The following is a 15,318-nucleotide window of genomic DNA, read 5'->3' as shown; positions in this document are numbered from 1 at the left end:
ACCGGAGGAGCGGCCGCCGCGCCCCAGCGCCCCCTGCCGGGCTCCCCCCGTATTCCCAGTGTCCTCCCAGTGCTCCCAGTGCCCCCACCCCAGCGTCCCCGCAGTGTCCCATTGCTTCCAGCGCACCCCACCCTCACGCTGCAGGGTCCTCCCAGTGCCTCCCAGTTCTCCCAGTCCCTGGCTAACAGGGATTTGCCGTGTTCTTTGGACTGACGGCCTCCTGGTCCCACCTCCCCCCCCACCGCAGGGTGTGGGACCCCCACACGCGTCCCAGGGGCTGGGGGCTTTGTTAGGGGACCGAGGAGACACCACCAGGCCAGGGCCTTCCCCCCAGTAATAGCCACATCCCGGAACCCACCCCCCTATTTCCATACCCCCCAAAATCCCAGGGGTCCCTCCAGATGCCTCAGGGGAACAGCCCTGCTTTCCCTAACGAGCAAAACCTCGTTAGGCAGCTGCTCATTGCAGACCGATTCCCCACCGCCTCCGGTGCAGGGCGGGGAGGAAGAGCCGGGGCCTTCCTCACACGAAACCACGAGCTGCGCTGGACAACCATTTATTACCATAACTCTTAAAAAAGAAAAAGAACCCAAACCTGCTCGGCACCACCCGCCAAACCCCTTTGGTAGGCGCAGCACACCGCACGAGCAGGAGGAACGGGATTTCTGGCTCCAACTTCAAAGCCCTTGGTGCGAGTCCCCCCGTGAGAGCAGAGCGGGGCGATGCCGGCGGGGCGGGAGTTGCTCAGATGATGCTGGCCGGAGCGAAGGCCGGGCTGACGCAGAGCGTCTCCGCCATTTCCCAGCCGCAGGACAGCGGGGCGCAGACGCTCTCGCGATCGTCTTCTGTTTGTGGTGGTTTTCCTTGGAGGAGCTGGATGGCTTTCCTGCAAACGGGAGACACCCGAGGGGGAGAAAAGTGGGGAGCGGCCCCTCGAGAAATGCTGCGCGATGGGCCTGGGGAAAAGGGGGTTCAGGGGCTCTCACATCCCCCAGAGCAACGGCCCCGTCTGCGCACCCAGAGATGCCGCTTCCTCAGTGAAAAACTCGCTTGTGTCTGTCAGCATTTAAAAAAACATGAGTTTTGTCTCTGAAGCCAGGGTTTTACCTCTGAGGTCAGGTTTTTAAACCTCAATCTTCAGGTTCTGCGGCTCAGATTTGACCTTCTCCCTCAGGCAAAGAGCCTGGGTGGAGGGAAAAGCAGCATCTACCAGGGGATTCAGCCCTGTCCCCTCACCCTGCTCACCCGGGACTGTCTCTTACCAGGCCACGCGGGACATGGCATAGGTGATCTGTGGCTGGGGACACCCCGCAAGCGGGGATGAGCTCGCGATGGTGTAGGCACCCATGTCCTCAAAAATCAGCCAGTCCCCGACCTGCAGCTCGGGCAGCTCCAGGCCGTCGGCGATGCGACCCCCTGCGTGTCCTGGGGGGCCCTGGAGGGAGCTGCTGCGTGAGGTGGGGTCTGGGCAGGGTCTCTGCAGGGGAGAGATGGAGCAGTGGCAGGGGATGAGGGTGCCCCAGGGCCACAGTGACTTGTCTTGTCTCCACACGCCCTGAAGGTCCAACCCGGGGAGCCCACGGACTGTGGCTACAGCTCTGCTGGTGTGTGGAATCACAGACTGGTTTGGGTTGGGAGGGATCTTAAAGACCATCCAGTTCCACCCCCCCTGCCACGGGCAGGTACACCTTCCACTAGCCCAGGTTTCCCAAAGCCCCGTCCAACCTGGCCTTGAACCCTTCCAGGGAGGGGGCAGCCACAGCTTCTCTGGGCAACCTGTGCCAGGGCCTCACCACCCTCACAGGGAAGAATTTCTGCCTTACATCATTCCTTACATCACCACTGCCTCTTCCCCACAGCCTCTGCTCTCTGGCACGGAGCCTGGGCCCAGCCACGACACAAGGGAGAGCGGGGCCGGCTGCGGCAAGGCCACACAACGTGAGGGACCTGCTGGGCTCCCCTTGAACTGGGCCAGACCCTCACCTTGCGCAGCTGAGGCCTGGGGCAGGGCCTGTCAAACAGGAGGCAGCTGAAAGCGCCGTAGACGCCGTCACTGAGGTGATACACGAGGCTCTTCTTGCTGCCAGACTCTTCCTCTGGAGGGGAGCAGGGAGAGGGCTTGGGAGGGGCTCGGGCACACAGGAGGGCCCGTCCCCACCGTCCCACCTACCGTCGGAGCCAGGCTGCTCCGCAGGACCCTCATCCCTGGCAGTGATGTTGGCAGCGAAGGTGAACGCAGACGTGACGTAGTATCGCCCGGGTGTCGCGACGATCTCCACCCCGCAGCCGTCTGGGAAATATAAATCCAAGGCAGAGTTTATCACGGCAGCGATCTGGATGGGAAGAAGATGTTCCCCCTGGGTTAGCTCAGCCCGTCTGCGAGCAGCCAGACCCAGAGACACCCTCCAGCCTTGCTCTCTGCCTGCTGAGTGCAGGCATCGGGAGACATGTACCTCTTCAAATCGGGCTCTGGTGTCCTCGGTGCCAGGGAATCCCCCTCCGATGTCCAGGAGGTGCATCCGGTAGCCCAGCTCTGTGCCCACCTCGAAGGCCAGCTGCGCCGCAGCCACCGACTGAGCGAAGGCCTGGGGCTCCAGACCGCCGCTCCCAAGGTGAAAGCTGAGGGCACAGTCCCTGTTTCAGCAGGACTCGCCCATCCCCAGAGAGCAGCGAGGGGACATGGCACTGGGATTATCCCTCACTGGGGGCAGCTCTGCGCTTCCCAGAGTGCCTGGCTGGCCCCGCAGAGCCCCCCAGAGCCTCTCTGAGGGCTAAACCTGTCCCAAATCGGTCCCAACAAGAGTCAATCTCCCCAGGTCCCTGCCTTGACCTCACTCCCAGACAGAGCAGCCGGTGGCTCCGTGGACCCCTGCGTTGTTTCGGGACAGCAGAGCTCCCCACAGTCCCCTCCGACATGAGCTGAGCACCCCTATGGAAAAAGGACCTTGTGCTGTACCTGACGCCGACAACCTCCACGGCCTGCTCCTTTGCTGCTTCTAGCAGGTGCCGGCAGGACTCGAGTGTGGTCCCAAACGTCATGCTCAGACGGGGAGCAGGGCTGGAGTCAGCAGCAATACCCAACAACATCCTGCAGAGCAAAGACACGCTGCGTTGAGGGGTCTTCAGGCCTTCTATCACCCCACAGCCAGCTCCTACTCCAGCCCCACACTCCAGCGATGCTGCCGGACACCCACCTGGCATGAGGGTGGCTCCTGGCCACCTTGCTCAGCTCCACCTCGTTGTCGAAGGTCATCAGCTGCACACCGTGGCTGGCTGCGTATTTGATGTGGGCAACCTGCTTGCAGGGGCTGCTGTAGAAGATCTTGTCAGCTGGGACTCCGATGCTTTGAACACGGGTGATCTCTGCCTGCAGGGAAAGGACACGCGTGCGGGCAGGTCCTCGGGACCGGCGCTGCCCACGCTCAGCCCTGGGTCTCGGCCAGCCTGCGGCATTGCGGAGGGCAAACCGCCAGCATTTGCAGTCTGGGCTTTTCCAGGGAAAATCTGCAAGAACTCAAAGGGATCACAGTGGACTTTGTCCTGGCAGGGGCAGGTTGTGGCAAGATCTTTACAAGATGAGACCAGGAGGAAAGGAAACAAGTGGGTTTAGCAGGTGTGGGTTTGGTGCGTGTGTCCTGTGGGTGACGGCTGTGGTGCCGCTCTGAGCTGGTCTTTGCACTTTCTCCTCCTGGTAACACGTCTTATTTAATTATGTACAAGTAAGTGGCTTAACTTGGGTCCCTGCCTGGAAATCTGGCACTGCGAATGACAAGCAGGAGGGAGCTGGGGAGCTTTAAGCTCAGCCTTAAAGCCACCAAGAGTTGGGCGGCTGTGGCAGTGGCACCCCAGGGACATGCCTTGCCACCGGCCAAGCTGCCAGCCCAGACACCAGCTCCAGAGACAGGAATGTCGGTCAAAGGGAACGAGGACGGGGATTTCTGGGCTGTGTCAGGAGAGTTTTGACAGCAGGGGGAGACTGCTGCCCCTGTAAATGTCATTTAACGAGCAGAAACTTGGGAAAAGAAGGTGAGCTCTGCCAATCTCCCACAAATGCCCGAAGGATGGTCATCCTGAGCTGTCCTCCCACGACCCTACCTTGTTGGTACAGGCAAAGCCTGCGCCCAGCTCCGCCAGCAGACGAATCACTCCCTCACTGCCGTTGCACTTAACCGGGAAGTAGGGTTTCACACGGGGCAAGGCCTTCAGGAAACGCAGATGTTTCTTCACGATGTCTCCAAGGTCTGCCAGGAAGAAGGCTTGCTCCTCGCTCTAGGAGAAAGCTGGAGTGAGCAGCAGTCGCCTCCCCATGCCTGCCTCTGCCACGGGGATGCTGGTTGCCGGGGAGCAGCAGAGCCGCCAGCCCTCACCGCCGGGCACAGCTCCACGAGGAGGGTCTCCAGGAGGTCTCTGGTGGTGAAGCCCTCCTCCACCATCATGAAGTTGGATTCATTCAAGTACCCATTCATGGTCAAGGTGTGATAACACTAGTTTAAAGCCTCTTCAAGCAGGGTGTAGCTTCTAAGCATGCAACACACTGGAAAAAAGAAAGGGAATGTTAGAGGCAGGGCTGTGGAAGCTCTACCAGCATAGACCACCCAGCCTGCACCCCAAGGTGCTCCCCGTCCCTCCCGTGGGCCGTACATGGCAGCGCTGCCCTGGGCAGAGCTCTCTGCTGCTCTCCTCCAAACCAGCGCCTCCGCTGAGAGCCCTACCGTGGGCGAAAGCATCTTCTCCAGGGGGAGGAGACACATTTCTCTGCAGCTCAGAGCTTTGTTTTGGCACACAGCAGCCCTGTCTTCTTCAGCAGCAGTTCAGGCACCAATGCAGTTAACAAAGCCAACTTCACCGCAAAGCAGATGGCCTATATATGCCAGAACATGTCCCTTCACGCTCCGGCATGTAGCTAAATCTGCCGTGTGTTGCACAGGATGAAGTTCCCTTGTGGTTTTCAAATAGCTCAAGTCTCACAGACCCACCTTCCCAAGCACAGGAGCCCCATGAAGAGGGAGGCATCTTTAAAGAGCACGGCACAGGCCACTCGCTGACACCAGTCTCGATCCATGCTGCGGTTCCAGTTTCATGTCTCTCTCATGACACGGGGTGTGGAACAAGGGGACAATTTAACCTGCACTGTGTTTCCTGGCTCGCACGCTTAGCAGAGCTTTAGCTTTAAGCCTGCGCACTTAGTTTTAACAATCTCCTCCCCTGGATCCAGCCCACCCCATAACCCAGGGAGCTGACAACCTAGCACAAGCTGGCAGGAAATGTTTCCACTCCAATAATCCAGGTCTAGCTCCAGGGCTCTTACAGGAACACGGTCTCTCTGATCTGAAGTGAGTGGGAGACAGAGGTTTTGTTTCTCAGAACTGGACACCACCTCATCCTCCGCAGAGACCTACTTACGACATTTCGGGTGGTCACTAGGAGAAAGACCACGCTGACCCTGGAGCAGCACGGTGTTGTAATGCATTGAGCAACCACCGCCAGTGAACTCCAGAGATGTGGAATGAGGAGAAAAAGCAGGTTTTGAAGCTCTTAGAGCTTCATACTCAGGAAAGAAGAGCAACTCCTCGAGCCTTACCCTTCACTCCCCAAAGACATCACTAATCAGCACCTAGCCTGTGCTGGTTGGGCACAGAAACGATGAGCAATTAAATAGGTCATTCCTGCCAGCCCTGGGCAAAGGAGCCCCAGCCTCCGACATCCCCTCCTTACCAAGGTCCAACGCCTCGCTCCGGGGGGACTAGGCGTGCTGCCAGGGGGGCCCCCCGAGGAACACCGAGCTCCCGCAGCACCCCGAGGAGTAGCTGTTGCTGAGGATCCGAGGTTTCTGGGGAGAGGCAGTGCAAGGGGTTAGTGAGGGGCACTGACGGCAGGATGCCCTCCACCCACCATTCCCGAAACTCAGCATCCGCAGACATCCCTCAGCAGCCCCCTCCTCACCCTGCCAGGCTTCCCCAGCAGTCCCGCGCGGTCCCCCCCACCCCATTACCTTAGAAAGCATTTAAACAGATTATGCCCATGGGTCTCCCAAGAGAAAAGAGGAAGAACTGGCCCCAGCGGCGGCTGTTCGACCTGCCCTGGTTCCCTGCCTGCTCCGAGCCCTTGGACCAGCTACCCCTGCAGAGAGTGGGGGGGCCTCTGCACCCCTTGTATCCCAGCACCCCCCTCCCTGCTCTGCCTCACAACCATGGCCATGGCAACCAAACCCAGCCACCCCATTGGCTGAGCTGCCTCCAAGCATCCTTCATCCCTTTTGGGGAATGCTCCCCGCCTCGCCCACCCCCTTCCCAGCAGACACCCCAGGTTCTCACCGAGTCCCTGCCGCACCAGCAGCTCATCCCCAGCCTGACAGTGCGGAGCGCTGCGAGCCTGCCAGCAGCCCGGCCCTGGTGCGAGGGCGCTCGTGGCTGCGCGTGCATCGTGTGCGCAGGGACCCTTGGGGGAAAAAGAGCCAAAAATACCTCTGAAATACTGCTGCCAGGGAAACGAGGCTTCCTGCAGATTAAAGGCTGAGCAGCGCCTGTTTGGCTGGGACACCAGCCGGGGGAGGTAGTCGGGAAGATGTCAGGGATTGATTTTCTGCCCTTGTTGTGCTGCTGCCAGTTTCGGCGGGTTCCCCGGCAGCAGATCCAGCTCTGCCATAGTTGCAGATGCCCTCTCTGGTCAATCAGTCCTGTGCACTTGGACACGGTTCCACTGCTCCATCCCACAAACGCCACAGGCTGAGGAGGGAATTTTTTTTCTTGTTATTATTAATTTGTAATTCCCTCTCTGATGTCGCTGAGGAGACAGTGTTCTGTGCATGGAAGGGTAGCTGCCCCTGCTGAGGAGGCGAGAGGGACTGATATATCCCAGGTTCCTCTATTCAACACTGTGGTCTTGGCTTTGCCATGGACTCTCCTGGCAACCAGGGCCAAGGAAGCTCTTGTCTCCTGTGAGATCCTGGCCTGTTTTCCCGGTGCTCTGGCCCAGCACCCAGCCCTGGACCGTGCCGTGCAGGATGGGGGGCAGCCATGCAGAGAGCACAGCGCCGGGAGGAGGGCAGAGAGGTGCCGGCTCTCAGCAGCGTGGTGCAGAGCAGTGCCGTGACGCACAGCCCACGCAGAGCCGGGCGACCCACGCAGAGCCAGGGCAAGCCTGGCTCCCTGCGAGCTGGGCGCGCTTCACCCATGCACGGCCGCCTAACCCCGCCCACTCCCAGTGAAACCACGCCCCCTATCGGCGATACCACGCCCACTCCCTATGAAACCCCGCCCCCTACCCATTAAACCCCGCCTGCTATTGGCTAAACCCCGCCCCTCCCCACGAAACCCTGCCCACCCCAGCGAGACCCCGCCCACTCCCTCTCTAAACCCCGCCCTCCATCGGCGTGGCCCCGCCCACGAGGCGTGCGGCCCGGCGTGGCCCCGCCCACCGGGCGCGGGGCGGGGCGGGCGCGCAGTCGGCGGCGGCCATGGCTCCGAGCGCGCAGGCGGGGGGCGGCCGCGGGCAGGCCCCGGGCCCGGGGCTCCGGCAGGGCATTCGCGCCGTGCTGCTGGGCCCGCCCGGCGCCGGCAAGGGCACGCAGGTGAGGGGGTACCGGGGGGACAGGGGCACGTGCGGCCCTTCACAGAAGAGGCGCGGGAGTCCCGGGACGCCTCCCGGGAGCGGCCGGCGGGACCGGGCCGACCGGCCCTCCCCACCCCCGGGCTTCTGAGTCCCCGGGCGCCCGGTCTCCCTTCCCCCGCCGAGGGGTTGGGGCGTGCGGCCTGCCCCCGCTCCGGAGGGCCCCGGGCCTCCCCTTTCCCCGGGACCCCGGGCGCCCTCAGGGGGGGCGGGCGCCGTGGCCCTTTGTCCTGGTCCCCCTCTCCAGGGCCGGCCGCGGGGCTCCGGTGCCCTGGCCCGGTTCCCGGAGCACCGGGCCCTCAGGGCTGTGTGTGCCGGGCCTGGCCACGTGCTGGCCGGTCGCAGATCATCCTGCTGCTACCAGTAGGGACGAGGCCCCTCCGGGACGGCGGGGCCCAAACCCCGGCTGGGCCTCGATTTCCGAGCTCCTGGCTCCGAAACCCTCACAGCGAGCTCACCTCGGTTCTGTGCTCTCCCACAGGCTCCGAAGCTGGCTGAGACCTACTGCGTTTGCCACCTGGCCACCGGGGACATGCTGCGGGCCATGGTGGCCTCGGGATCTGAGCTGGGCAAGCGGCTCAAAGAGACGATGGATTCGGGGAAGCTGGTGGGTAGCAGGGAGACGTGCTGGGAGGGGAGATGGTCTGGCAGCACCTGGAATGTGAGCAGGGAAAATCCACCTCATAATTAGAAACCTCAGTGATAAAATCCGATTAGTGGAGGAAGGCAGGTTACAGGGTGAAGGCAGAGGTTGGGGTGGGGGGTTTTCCTTCTTGTTAGCCTGCAGGAGAAACATCCCCTAAAAACCATCCTTCCTCTTTAAAATTGCTCCTTGCTTACCAGCAGCCTGTGTCTGTGGGTTGGGTCTTTCTGCCACGGTGGTTTTACGCTCGCGGGGTGCAGGCAGGCTGCCTGATCTGTGGCTCCAGAACACTGTTTGAGGTAAAGGTTTATCCTTGGAGCTGCAGGATGTTACAGCCGCACTTTGCGGCTCCTGTATCTCTTCCCATGATGCCTGGACTCCTGTGGGGCAAAAGACTTTGTTCAGAGGGTTCATTTGTGTCCCAGCTCTTGAATAAATGCCATCTGTTTGTAACTGTGAGGTGAAAATAGATTTAGGGGTGTTGCAGTGGATGTTGAGTAATGCTGTGCAAGACAGACGCGTTGGATCCCCAAGAGACAAGAGTTAGGATCTCCAACACATTCATTTTCTGAAGGTCTAATGATCTTGCCAAAATGACTGAAATATCTTGGGGAAACTTGAGGGACAGCAAATTGCAGTGACTTGCCCCAAAGTTAAGCGGTGTGGGGCAGATCTTGAGCATCGCTGCTGGCTGTCACGGGCTCGTAACACCCCCCGGCGAGTCTGCAGGCCCCAGGTGGGAAGAGCGATGTGGCTTATCTCCAGCTTTCGCTCAAAGCTTGCGTTGCAACACCGAGCCTGCGATATCCCAGCTGGTTATGAAAGATAGGGACGTTATCTGGCAAGGCTGGTGGTATCTGCCACGTGTGCGTGTGGCAGCCGGCACCGGGCTGCTCCGCAGGTGTATCCCAGCAGCGTGCTCTGGCTCTGCGATAGCCCCGCTGGGAGCACAGCAGCATTCCAGGTGGGGTTTTATGCTTGATTACCAGACAGGACCCCTTTCTCTGAAAGAGGTAATCAGGGAAGTGCAGAAGTGACTTGTTGCTTCACCCAATCCGCCCTGCGCCTGTACGCTTCCTGCTCCAGGACTCTTGTTTACGTGTGCTGTCACAGTCCGGTCCCCCAATCCTGCTGGGTCCCAGCTGCGTGTGCTGGAGAAAAACGTGCTGCTGGGGAGAATTACTCTCAAATAAACAGCTATCTTTGGGGCTGCAGCATCTGTTAGTACTTTCGAAATGCTGCAGTGTAGAAAAGGCACTAATCCCAGCAGTATGCTGAGATTGTCATATGGGAAAAACCATCCAGCGAGGCCAGAGCTTGTCAGCAGCTGTTGGGCATTTACCTCCACACAAGGTTTATGAGAATCAATGAGCAACTCACCTGCTTTGCCCTTCCTGGCCAGGCCTGCCTACTGAGGGGGATGTGTGGGTGAAGGTACAAAGTAACAGGAAATAAAGATTACGTTGATATTTTGTATCATGAATTGGTTTTCAAAAAAAAAAAAAAAAATCTGGGGAGTTTGTCTTCAAGCTGACAGTCTCCTTCGAAATACAGCAACCTTTGTAACGGTGAGGTCACAGCGCTGGTCCAAGGCCCTGTGCAGGCTGGAGTGTCCCTGGTGTGAAATGGCTCATTAGCCACGTCTTGGTGTTGACACCCACGGCAGAGAGTGCTTCTCGGAGGAGGGCAGGTCTGAACACGCGGCTTTTGCCCAGTTAACAGCAGCGCCCTGCGCTGTGGCTGCTGCCTCTGGGACCAGCAACGGCCGTGAAAAGGCTCTGGTGCAGCCTGGGCGCTGGCATGGGTCCAGCAGCTGTGTAAAATCGGGGTGTCCCTCCTGAGCCTGCGCCCATCTCTTCTCTCCGCAGGTGAGCGACGAGATGGTGGTGGAGCTGATCGAGAACAACCTCGACTCTCCTCCCTGCAAGAACGGCTTCCTCCTGGACGGCTTCCCACGCACAGTGAAGCAGGCCGAAATGGTACGTGGGCTCTCCCACTCGGGGACTGCTCTGACATCTCCTCGCTCCCTGGAGACACGTCCCTCGGTGCCCCTCTGCCCCTCTGAGTTAGGGGTTTTCTGTTGCAGCTGGATGAGCTCCTGGAGAAGAGGAGGGAGAAGCTGGACTCCGTCATTGAGTTCAGCATCCCCGACTCCTTGCTGATCCGGAGAATCACTGGACGGTAATTCTTCCCTCCCAAACACTCGGTGCATGGGGTGGGGTTTCCTTGTCCCAGTTTTGGATCCCAGCTCATTCTCACCGTGCTCAGGGCTAGCGGCAGGGCTGCTCTGTCTTAGTTTTCTGCTCTGTTTGAGCCTTCCTGCCCTGATCCCTTGCCTGTTCTCCCGTGCTTGGGCCAACCTTGAACAGAGCCTCTTCATTGCCCTATAAATAGGGGTTGCTGACACAAATCAGTGTCCTTGGTGACCCAGCTCAGCCTTTAGGCCTGCTGTCTGACAGTTAATGTCTCTGCTCTTTCTTCTCTGGAGCTGTTACTGCTCCCTCACGCAGGGCACTGCTGAGCACCCCGTCCAGGCTCAGCTGCGGCCGTGCAGGCACAGCTGTCCCCTGCTGTTTGCTCTTGCACTGCGTCACCCTCACACCCCCAGGAGCCAGCCCTCTTCCCCAGTAAAGCATAAAGTAAAAATCCCTTCTCCATCTCCTAGCACAGCTGCTTTTTTCAAACGCCTGAAGAGGCCCTTGGTACAGAAATAGCTAGAAGAGATTTTTCTTAATAGAGAGAGACGAATCGGGTTGCTATTGCGGATGTTTCTGTGCTGATGAGTGGCAGGTTCAGGAGACCTTGTCCTGGCACCGGGCTCCTTTGCTGACACTTGCTTTCTGTCTTAGGCTGATTCACCCCGCGAGTGGCCGCTCTTACCACGAGGAGTTCAGACCCCCGAAAGAGCACATGAAGGACGATGTATGTGAGCTCCCAAGGCCACAGCTTACGTTGCTTTGGGTTTAGCTAATGCTTTGCAGCATTCCTGGAAAAACTAATTTCTTTCCTTCTCTTGTACCTCCTGTCCTGGCTTTCTGGGGAGCGTGGGGAACTGCCTGGGCAGCCTGAGCCGACGGCACTGCGGGGAGCGAGGCCTGGAGGGATGAGTGAAGGGTATGGCCGTTCTGCAGAGCCGGCCCAGGCTCTGCCAGCCTCAGAACTTGTTGGACTCTGTCCAAGTTGCGGTGGGTTGTGACCGGTTTCCCTCTTGGGGAGCAACTGTAGCTGGTGTCTGCTCTTGAGGCTCCTTTTAACAAGTAGAGTGGTGTGTGGGGGAAAGACCACGATGCTGAATCCTCCTCTCTTCAGTGACTGCTCTGGGCTTTGGTTCGGCTGCCCTGGGTTCGCCCCGCTCTGCCCTGCGGACCTGGGGATCGCCTCTGCAGCTCCGCATTGTAGCCTGTCTTGGAGGAAGGGAGCAGGGGTTGTCGTAGCTGCGGAGAGAAGGGGGGAGCGTGCCAGGCTGCAGCTAGCTGGAGACTGTCCCCTTGCTTCTCCCAGGTCACTGGAGAGCCCCTGATCCGCCGTTCAGACGATAATGAAACAGCCTTGAAAACCCGCCTGAAGGCCTATCACACGCAGACCTCTCCCCTGGTCTCCTACTACAGCAAGCGAGGGATCCACGCGGCGGTGGACGCCTCCCAGTCTCCCGACGTGGTGTTTGCTAGCATCCTGGCAGCCTTCTCAAGAGCAACATGTAAAGACCTGGTTATGTTCATTTAGGGCTCTGTCCCAGGACGGAGCTCTCCCTTTTCTCTCTCTCTCTGTCTCTCCATCTCTGTCTCTCTGGGGCCAGGGAGGGTGAAGAGCTAAGCAGGGTAGAAGAGGAGGGGATGAGACACTGCAGCCCGAGGCAGGGCTGTGCTAATTCTCTATTAAAGAAGCTGTTAACGGTCTCTATCTCAGTATATGTGAACGTCCGTCCGTCTGTGGATGCTGGAGATTTGGCCCCTAGAGGTCGCAGCGAGCCCGAGCACCAGCCACCTGCTGCCAGAAATGGGGTTTGCACCCCTTTGGGTCAAAAAGCTTTTGTTTCATTCCAGAGCTGTAGCTCCCTGGAAAGAGCTGTACTTTCAGCTCCTCCTGGCTGCTCCACAGGGGACTAGCGGAAGGTCGGAGATCAGGACTGAGCAGTGGGGGGAAGGACCTTCCCAGAGTGCTGGATAGGTGCTCTTTGTCAGCTGCAGGAGATGAAACACGGGGTTGGCGTGTGTTGGCTTGGCTGTGCCTGTGAGTGCAGCCGCCCGCTGCTCGGGGCTGGGTCAGAATTTGTTCTTGTTCTGTGTGTTTTATTCTTTGTGGGATGGCAGGTTACCTGAGAGCACAGCCTGTCTTCCTCCTGTTCTGACGGGGCTTGTGGGGCAGAAAGAGGGTGGGTGAGAGCTGGGGGGTTTTCAAGCTCTCCTCATTTGTGGACCCCAATATAGCAAATATTAGTGAGATGCTTTTTGCTTTTTTTTTTGTTTTTAACAATATGAAGTCTCTGGTCAGAGTCTGACAGTCACTGTGTGTGGCAAGTTGGGATCTCCTGAGAACAAAAAAGGACTTGGCTTTTATCTCTTCACTCTTGCCTTGGCTTTGGCCGAGGAGATGAAGATGTGTTGAGCTTCTGATCCCAAAGTCTAAATAAAGCCTGACTCCAAAACAAATACTTTTTCAAGGCCTGAGAGACAGCATTATTAACCACTGGCTTCATGTGCCCTTGAGCCAATAACTTTCGTTATGAGATCATGGAAATGTGCTTGTTTCTTGAGCAAATCAAACAGCTGTGGGGCTGCCCATTTGAGGACACCATGTGTGGTGTGGTTAATGCCCCGGCTTCTCGGGGCTGTTACGCTGCTATACGGTGACCCTGCGAGGCTGGTGATGACCTTTGCCCGTGCAGGATTCCAGCCCTTCCTAGAGGACCCCTCTGTAAATGCAGATTGGCCCAGATGAAACTTTGTCCTTTGGCCTTTCATGTATGTTTACTGATTTAGTGTTATTGAGTACCCGCCTGTTTGAAGGAGATGGCCTGTCTCCCTCCTGTGCACTGAGCTGCTGTGGGCTGTGTGTCCAGAGCAGATGCCTAATCCTCAGGAATCCCTTGCTCGTTTTCTTGATAATTTCTCTTTTGTTGGGAAACCGCTCTCTGTCCTTGTACCTCCCTTCCAGGGAAACAACCTCTTCCCTTCCAGCAAACTGAAAATAACACCAGGAACTGAAAGCAGTTGACTTGTTGTACTTGAAAGCACGTGACTGCAGGGAGAGAGGGTTTGAAAGTAAACGGTGCTGGTTTTGTCAGCAGCCTGCAGTCCCCTGAGATCCCCCAGATGGCCGTTGCCTTGTCGATTGTCTCTGCTTTTCCTGTGAAGGGGCAGCCCCGGCGCGTGGCGTCAACGTGCTGGGAGGTCAGGATAGCATTTAGCATAGGACTGCTGTGCTCCAGGGTAGTGGAGAGGAAAGTGCGTGTGTTAGAGCTGCTCCAGCATCTCGGTGACTGTAAAGAAATTCTGAGTGGAAGCAGCTTTTATCTTGAGAGAGTCAGAGAGCTGCAGCCCCCTGCACGCTGCCGTAATGCCGATCAGTTGGTGTTTCTGGATTTGGTCAAGTTGTACTCCATGGCAGGAACAATGTGTTCTTTTACTCTACCCCCTCGTGTTCACTTTGCATCCAGCTCACCAGCCTTTTTCTGCCATAAACCATGATTAATTTTGATTTTTTTTTTTCCCCTAAATCTATTTTTTTCTCTTTGTTCCCATTTATTCCAGCTGAGTGACTCCGTGAACCAGATGAAACACCACCAAATGCTGCACACTCTGCTACATCACCCATTGCAGCCCTCCCCTGGGTGCAGGGGAGGCAGGGAGGGGGTTATGATTGATGGGAGGGGGAAAAAGGAGGTGGTAGACAAGGGGCTTGGGGGCTGATTTGGTTGGGTTTTGTTTGGATTTCTTATTCAGCAGAATCATTGTGAAGAGGAGATGGCCTTCTCCTTAGAAATCACTGTTCGGGGAGGCAAAACAATTGTACAGAGTGAAACACCTCTGCCAGCGATCAGAGGCAGGTCTTTGACCTGTTAGGAGGGTAGGACTAGGTGCTGTTCCAGGCTTCTCCAGGACTTTCAGGGCTTGTCTCATGGGCTCGTAGTACTCCGAGGCCACTGCAAGGTTTGCTGTGATTTTTCTAAAGTTCCTTCCTGTCAGCGAGGACCAAAATGAACAAATGACTCATCATTTCTGAAATGGAAAGGAAAAAAAGATGCCATGGTCTTTTCCTGGAAGTATTGTTTTTCTTGTTCTGCTGCATTCCTAAACCCCGGCATAGAGACTCCTCAAGGTTTCTCTGCTGCTGAACAGAGGGGCTGCGGCGCTAGTCCAAGCCTGCCTTACTTGGCAATGGGGTGGCTTTTCTGTGATCTTGACCAAGCTGGAATTCACACAATGCTGAAGAAATGCAAAAGAGACTTTCTTAATTGACTGCAAAAATAACCCTTAATTGGGTTTTTTTGCATTTCTTTTTAGATCAAATGGTGCCTTGTCTAACCTCTGAATCAATAATAAAATAACCCCTTTACATTTTGTATCTGTTGCTGTGTCCTCTTTGACCTGCAGACAGTGTGGAAGATGAGAGGCAGATGACAACACAGCCAACTAACAATTGAGCTGGGTGGATCCTCGGGCCTGATCCTATCTCAGGGATGTTGTTCTGTGCAGCTGAAAATGTGGCTTGTAATTCCTTTTATCTCTCTTCCTTGCTGAGTGTGTTCTAGTGCTTTGTATCACCATAGCAATGGTGTCTTTGGTTTTCTCTCTTGTTTCTTCATGTGTGATGCTGCAGGCATTGAGTCCCTGTGTATCCTGACCCTTTCTGGCCAGAGCTCCTTTCAGGTGTTTTTAAGTGATGTCATTCCTAGCCATTTCCCTCCTCCCTTTGCATCACCAGTGTGTAGAGGAGCTGATGTTATTTCCTCTCCTCCTGCAGCAACTGGAAGCCACATATTGTGTCTTCTGTTTCTGCTCATTTGCTTTCTGCCTTTCATACCTTTTCTGTAAATACACAGGCGGAATCTTAACGCAGGGAACAGG

The 15,318-nt window shown here is 57.2% G+C and overlaps 2 protein-coding genes across 4 annotated transcripts; one reads left to right on the top strand and one right to left on the bottom strand.

The window, feature by feature from the left end:
- Nucleotides 1-540: 540 nt before the first annotated feature.
- AZIN2 (antizyme inhibitor 2) lies at nt 541-6,512 on the bottom strand. Of its 2 annotated transcripts, none has more exons than XM_074807233.1 (11): nt 6,315-6,512; nt 5,716-5,830; nt 4,368-4,534; nt 4,096-4,269; nt 3,195-3,367; nt 2,957-3,088; nt 2,454-2,619; nt 2,171-2,333; nt 1,984-2,096; nt 1,263-1,477; nt 541-886 (listed from the first exon to the last, which is right to left on the bottom strand). In XM_074807233.1, exons 3-11 carry the CDS (start codon nt 4,464-4,466, stop codon nt 745-747), a joined length of 1,377 nt encoding a protein of 458 aa, XP_074663334.1. In that variant the 5' UTR covers nt 4,467-4,534; nt 5,716-5,830; nt 6,315-6,512; the 3' UTR covers nt 541-744. The 2 variants fall into 2 exon arrangements, with proteins under 2 accessions (XP_074663334.1, XP_074663336.1); XM_074807235.1 differs by lacking the exon at nt 6,315-6,512 and adding an exon at nt 5,993-6,107.
- Nucleotides 6,513-7,429: 917 nt separating this feature from the next.
- Nucleotides 7,430-14,813, top strand: AK2 (adenylate kinase 2). 2 transcript variants are annotated; one of them, XM_074807237.1, is made up of 7 exons: nt 7,430-7,570; nt 8,090-8,215; nt 10,120-10,230; nt 10,338-10,432; nt 11,101-11,173; nt 11,753-11,948; nt 14,002-14,813. In XM_074807237.1, exons 1-7 carry the CDS (start codon nt 7,457-7,459, stop codon nt 14,007-14,009), a joined length of 723 nt encoding a protein of 240 aa, XP_074663338.1. In that variant the 5' UTR covers nt 7,430-7,456; the 3' UTR covers nt 14,010-14,813. The 2 variants fall into 2 exon arrangements, with proteins under 2 accessions (XP_074663338.1, XP_074663337.1); XM_074807236.1 differs by lacking the exon at nt 14,002-14,813 and having other exon boundaries at nt 11,753-12,147.
- Nucleotides 14,814-15,318: the final 505 nt, after the last annotated feature.

Source organism: Strix aluco, chromosome 26 (assembly GCF_031877795.1).
Source record: "Strix aluco isolate bStrAlu1 chromosome 26, bStrAlu1.hap1, whole genome shotgun sequence".
Taxonomy (NCBI): Eukaryota; Metazoa; Chordata; class Aves; order Strigiformes; family Strigidae; genus Strix; species Strix aluco.
Note: the sequence above shows the minus strand (reverse complement) of the source record. Positions and strands in the feature narration are given on the sequence as shown.

What these genes read in the sequence shown, in the direction of transcription:
- AK2 (XM_074807236.1), top strand. Translation starts at nt 7,457, where the DNA reads ATGGCTCCGAGCGCGCAGGCGGGGGGCGGCCGCGGGCAGGCCCCGGGC. An exon ending in GCGCCGGCAAGGGCACGCAG is followed by an intron (nt 7,571 to 8,089) that starts GTGAGGGGGTAC and finishes GCTCTCCCACAG; the next exon opens with GCTCCGAAGCTGGCTGAGAC. An exon ending in AAGAGCACATGAAGGACGAT is followed by an intron (nt 11,174 to 11,752) that starts GTATGTGAGCTC and finishes TGCTTCTCCCAG; the next exon opens with GTCACTGGAGAGCCCCTGAT.
- AZIN2 (XM_074807233.1), bottom strand. Translation starts at nt 4,466, where the DNA reads ATGAATGGGTACTTGAATGAATCCAACTTCATGATGGTGGAGGAGGGC. An exon ending in GCTTTGCCTGTACCAACAAG is followed by an intron (nt 3,368 to 4,095) that starts GTAGGGTCGTGG and finishes CTTTCCCTGCAG; the next exon opens with GCAGAGATCACCCGTGTTCA. An exon ending in GTGGAGGTTGTCGGCGTCAG is followed by an intron (nt 2,620 to 2,956) that starts GTACAGCACAAG and finishes CTGTGCCCTCAG; the next exon opens with CTTTCACCTTGGGAGCGGCG.